At 46.1% G+C, this 6,033-nt stretch overlaps 1 protein-coding gene across 1 annotated transcript; it reads right to left on the minus strand.

The window, feature by feature from the left end:
* Window positions 1–3,612: 3,612 nt before the first annotated feature.
* LOC102463384 (olfactory receptor 52N2-like) lies at window positions 3,613–4,599 on the minus strand. Its single transcript, XM_006120158.2, has one exon. The coding sequence runs from the start codon at window positions 4,597–4,599 to the stop codon at window positions 3,613–3,615; it is 987 nt and encodes a 328-aa protein (XP_006120220.1).
* Between the last annotated feature and the right edge of the window lie 1,434 nt (window positions 4,600–6,033).

Genomic DNA, 6,033 nt, shown 5'->3' on the forward strand with positions numbered 1-6,033 from the left:
CTTCTTGTATGCAGCCGGTCACCTGGCCCTCAGCCTCTCTCTGCTGGCCGCTCTTAGGTGTCCGCCCTCATGCTTTAGGTGTGTCCTTGGCCCATCGCGTGCCATTGTCCCACAGGGCTTCACTACTCAGCCTGTCCATAGCAATGCTTAACCACATTCAGAGAAATATTCATCTTTCACACAGATTACAGATTCCTACCTACACACACAGACATTATGCACTCACATAAATAGCGTACACAGGATCAGCAAACCATAAGCTCCCATTCAATACCCCACATGGCCCCCTTTTATATCCTTGTTGGTGCCAGCACCCCCACCTATTGGTGCAGCCATGATCTGGCTGCTTCCCTCAAATTCCCGTAACGTGACACTTGGCCAAAGCTGCAAGAGGCTCTCAGCAGAAATGTGTGGCTTGGACAGAGCTTCATTAATCAATCTCCCTTTCTCTGACCTGGATCCTGGCTCCCCTCCAAGGTGCAGCTCAACATACACTCTCCCTGCATCCCCTGGAAGTGAAACAAACCATATCTCTCTCTCTCTCCCTCTCTCTCTCTCTCTCTCTTCTTCTTCTCTCTTCCCCAAAGCATCATGGGATTGGTAGTTTCCAAAGCTAGAGGAAGGCTGTCAGGGTCTTCCCAAATGAAACTCTCCTCACTAAGTTGGCTCCCTGATGGAAGGTTCTTACAGAAATACACCATCCCAAATCAGGAGCCAGAAGGCTTCTCAAATTTAGGGTAACAAGACCTAAAATGTCGGGACATGTGTAAAAATGGTATTAAAAGCAATGGCCTATGCATGACCTCTTTGTTCAGCCTTGAAGGCCCTCTTCTCTGGTAGCATCAACTTGTGCTGGGCCCTCTTCTCATAGCTGCACCTTGCTCTCCCCAGCTGCTCATTGTACATAACTGTCATATTAATGGCGGCACAGGCGACATCCATCCCCCTACTCAGTCTTCTCAGCTCTCCCCTATAGCCCAGGCCTGTGTCCTCATTGGCACAGAGAGGGGTTTTTTTATAGTCTGAGCCAGCAGCAGCGACTCTGCTCCAACATTGCTGCTCTGTCTCCAACCCAGCTCTGGCCCTTCTGGCTTCCTGATGGTTTTCTGACTTCCACCAAGATCTACTTTCTGGGTTACTTCTCTGTCTCTTGCATTTCTGGCAGGTTTGCCAGATTACTGCCAAATTGATAGCCCCAAATCAAAGATAAAACCTAATCCTGGAATAGTCCAAACTTTTTCTTGCAACCAATGTGTTCTCTTGTTACATTTATCTATAAATCAAGTAACAGATGAAAGTTTTTGTCAGACACCTAGTACAGAGCTCCTTAAAAAAAGCTGCAAGCACCAACAGGCTTTTCCCCACATGCACAGCAATGCTATGAGATGAAAATCAAATTCAAAATCAAAATCTCCTTACAGGTGCATATATAGCCACTGAGGTGTTTCAAACTAAAAATGGCAAACGATGCTGATAACAATTGCACAAAGGCAGCTGAAACCCTCAGTCATTGTAGTCTGTAAGGGTATGTCTACACTGCCACCCTAGTTCGAACTAGGGTGGCTAATGTAGGCATTCGAAGTTGCAAATGAAGCTCGGGATTTAAATACCCCAGGCTTCATTTGCATCTTCCCGAGTGCCGCCATTTTTAAACCCCCGTTAGTGCGGACTCCGTGCCAGCGGCTACACGCGGCACGGAGTAGCTAGTTCGAATTAGGCTCTCTAATTTGAACTACTGGTATACCTCGTTCCACGGGGAGTAACGGTAGTTCGAATTAGAGAGCCTAATTCGAACTACCTACTCCGTGCTGCATGTAGCCGCGGGCACAGAGTCCGCACTAACGGGGATTTAAAAATGGCGGCGCCCGGGAAGCTGCAAATGAAGCCCAGGATATTTAAATCTGGGGCTTCATTTGCAACTTCGAATACCTACATTAGCCACCCTCGTTCGAACTAGGGTGGCAGTGTAGACATACCCAGACAAGGAAAATGTTTTCTACAAGTTCCTTTTCCATCTTGTCGCAGAGACTTGTTGTCCTCAACTGAATCTAAGAAAGCCGTCTTTCAATTGTAGCAGCAGCAAGTAGTAACGGCAATGAAAGAGAAAGCCAAGTTCACAAAAGACTTTGCCCCAGGTTTCATCCATGAATTCGAGACCATCAACCCAAATCTGCTCTGTTTGGTTGTTTTCAGCATGAGGCCAATGAGCCATGGTTGAAAATCTCCAGAGCTGCTCCAAGGGCTGCCTACACAGCGCCAAATTTTAAAATAGCCTGCCCTTCTGAAACGTCCCTTACTCCGCATGGAATGAGGTTTCCAGGGACATCAGAATAAAGACCCTGGTATATTTTGAAATAAGGGCCTTGCTGTGAAGATACAGGATAGCTATTTCAAGATATCCCGTTATCCTGAAATAGCGTTGCAGTGCAGGCTTAGCTCAAATGACCGAGACATCCACAAAATAATGGCAACAAAGAGATATTAGGCAATATAGGTTGTGTAGAACTTAGTTCTTCAAGCAATTCAGTCACTTGGATATCCTGTGGCAATTTCTGTTCCGTCGATTTTACAAACTGCAAAAAGAAATCTCAAAACCTACTTTTTCCATCTTCGACAACAATAACTGTTAGTGTGCAAGATGAAATTTCCAACTAAAAGCTACTCCAAAATCGACTATGAAAAGTAGTAAGATATTTGATTTGGGAATTTAACACAGCAGTCTGTAACCTGGGTTTTTCACAACTTCCTGTGGGACAGCTTAATTATTTCATTCCAGGTGGCATGAGGAATCAACCAGTGAGAGCAAAGCAAATTCATCTGATCAATGAAGCAGGATTACCGGTTACTCACCTGCCAAAAAGAAAGGGTGTCTGGAAAAAAACAAATCTAAAGAAGGGGTCCGAGGGCTGCTCCAGAGTTCTCTCTATTAGCTCATCTTTCATAACTTCTACAAAACATATTGATCAGAGTGCCCCTTCTGCAATATTCTTCTTCACACAGTGCACAGTCAACCTGTGGAACTCCTTGCCTGAGGAGGTTGTGAAGGCTAGGACTATAACAGGGGTTAAAAAAGAACTAGATAAATTCATGGAGGTTAAGTCCATTAATAGCTATTAGCCAGGATGCGTAAGGAAAGGCATCCCTGGCCTCTGTTAGTCAGAGGGTGGAGATGGATGGCAGGAGAGAAATTGCTTGATCATTAGCTGTTTGATTCACTCCATCTGGGACACCTGGCATTGCCCACTGTTGGCAGACAGGGAACTGGGCTGTACAGACCTTTGGTCTGACTCAGCCGTTCTTATGTTCTTATGTAATATCACTTTGAGCAACTTTCAATAAATGTCTAACATCAAAGGTGTCTAGACTCAAAGTTTTCACCCATTTATCTTCTTTCAGTCTTACTTGTCTCTCCTCTCCTCCCATTCCAATAAGCAGAAACTGCCACCCAGATTTTCACCTTGCCCCTGAAAGCCTGCTTTCTAATTCACTGACAGTATTCAGTGTTGCCTTACCTTCATTCATAGTGCGTGCATGCACATGCTAGGATTGCAATTTGCTTACTCACATTCTAGCGTGCGCACCCCTCGAATTCTAGGCCACACGGTTTAGTTCTCAATACTTTCCCCGTCCTGCAGTTTTATAGTCAAAGACACCAGCTGAAAACGTTCTGCCGAGGAATGCAACCACTTTCTCACGAAGCTCTTTGGTGTTGACCCCATACACGATAGGGTTGAGCATGGGGGGGATGATGTAATGGAGGTTGGATGAGATGATGTGTACATAGGGTGTGATGCCCTGACCGAATCGGTGCGCCAGAGAGGAGAAGAGGCCAGCAGGATAAGCCATGAGTATCACAAGGATGTGGGCGGTGCATGTGCTGAGGGCTTTCTGGTTGGCTTTCTTGGAGGAGAGTCTAAGGAGAGCCCTGAGGATCAGCGCGTAGGACAATGCAATGACCGTCAGGTCAAACCCAATCATGATACAGGCCAACATCAAGCCATATATTCTGCTGCCTGTGATGTCCCCACAAGACACCTTTGCCACTGCCATGTTGTCACAGTACGTGTGGGCGATAATGTTATTGGAACAGAACGGCAGCCATCTCAGGAGCAGGGGCATGGGCAAAATGAAGAGAACAGCTCTTACCAAACACACTAACCCTAGCTTAGCTGTTCGGGCATTGGTGAGGATGGTGGTGTATCTTAGAGGGTTACATATTGCCACGTAGCGATCAACAGCCATTATGACGAGGACGCCTGAATGCACAGCAGAACTTGCCTGAAAGAAGAAGAGCTGGGTAAGGCAGCCATTCAAAGTGATGCTTTTCAAATTGAACCAAAATATGCACAGGGTCTTGGGCATGAAGGAGGTAGATGTGATGATGTCTGAGAGTGCCAGCATGCAGATCATCAGATACATTGGCTTGTGCAAGCACTGCTCTTTTGCTACAACAGACAGTACCGTGGAATTTGCCAACAAAGCTGTCACGTAGAATGCAGCCAAAGGGATGGAAATCCAGATGTGGGCATCTTCCAGGCCGGGGATGCCCATTAGGATGAATACTGGCATCTCAGAGGTGCTGGAGTTGGCAGCTTCCATGAAGGAGTAGATGCATCAAGGGAGCACAGAAATGCCCAATGTGTCTGTGAGGAGACAGAAAGAAGCACAATGATGGGGGTAACACACTTTATAAAAATAGAAGGCTAAATATTTTATAATTATTGACCTACATTAACAGGTGTGTTGTGAGTAAGACATGAGAAGTCATTCTTCCGCTCTACTCTGCGCTGGTTAGGCCTCAGTTGGAGTATTGTGTCCAGTTTTGGGACCGCATTTCAGGAAAGATGTGGAGAAATTGGAGAGGGTCCAGAGAAGAGCAACAAGAATGATTAATGTCTAGAGAACATGACCTATGAAGGAAGGCTGAAAGACTTGGGTTTGTTTAGTTTAGAAAAGAGAAGATTGGGGGGGGGGACATGATAGCCGTTTTCAGGTATCTAAAAGGGTGTCATAAGGGGGAGGGAGAAAATTTGTTCATCTTGGTCTCTGGGGATAGAACAAGAAGCAATGGGCTTAAACTGCAGCAAGGGAGGTTTAGGTTGGACGTTAGGAAAAAGTTCCTAACTGTTGGAGTGGTTAAACACTGGAATAAATTGCCCAGGGTGGTTGTGGAATCTCCATCTGTGGAGATATTTAAGAGTAGGTTAGATAAATGTCTACCAGGGATGCTCTAGACAGTATTTGGTCCTGCCATGAGGGCAGGGGACTGGACTCGATGACCTCTCGAGGTCCCTTCCAGTCCTAGTATTCTATGATTCTATGATTCTTGAATCCAGAAAGGAAGCTAATCACTGGGGTGGCAACATTTACAGATGGTACCAGATTATTTAGACCATCATCAAGAAATTCTAGGAGGGAGTTCATCAAGCTGTGCGAATGAACAGCATGCTGTCTGGGGAATTTCAATATAAACCAAGACATTGACATAAGCCCCCGGGGTTGGTCTTACTGTGGTCTCAATGTGGTTTGTCCCTTGGTGTTTTTATTTTGGCTCCACATTTGTCAAATGCCAGCTTTGGCTCCTGATACACACAGCGCTGTTTGGTCAGAGTGCCAAGGGAGCGTGGGGGAAACTCCCAGCGTATGTGGCATTCTGAGATCAGGAATGAAAAATGGGGCTCTTAAGGCTCGAGGACCCAGATTTTGCTTTCAGGGAGGCAAGCATCTGTTTTGAGTGACCCACGGCAGGCAGACTGGGAGAGCAGAAAGTGGCCAGTGTAAGACCCACATTTGTGAGCCCTCTGGTCACACAGAGACTCACTGCAGCAGCTTTGGCTGCAAATCCTAACAGAGCAGTGAGATTGTTGAACTGGAAAACTGAGCGAGCCAGAGTAAAAACCATACTCCGCTCCCAAAAGTGACTGAGACCTATGGAAGCACAGAATGAGAGACAAGGGTCTGGTCTTAAAAGCAAATATTTCTCCCATCTATTTCCAACACATTGTTCCCTCAGTCTGAGTGGGGCAATCCCTT

This window comes from Pelodiscus sinensis, chromosome 1, assembly GCF_052426305.1.
Source record: "Pelodiscus sinensis isolate ZL-2025 chromosome 1, ASM5242630v1, whole genome shotgun sequence".
NCBI classification, from domain to species: domain Eukaryota; kingdom Metazoa; phylum Chordata; order Testudines; family Trionychidae; genus Pelodiscus; species Pelodiscus sinensis.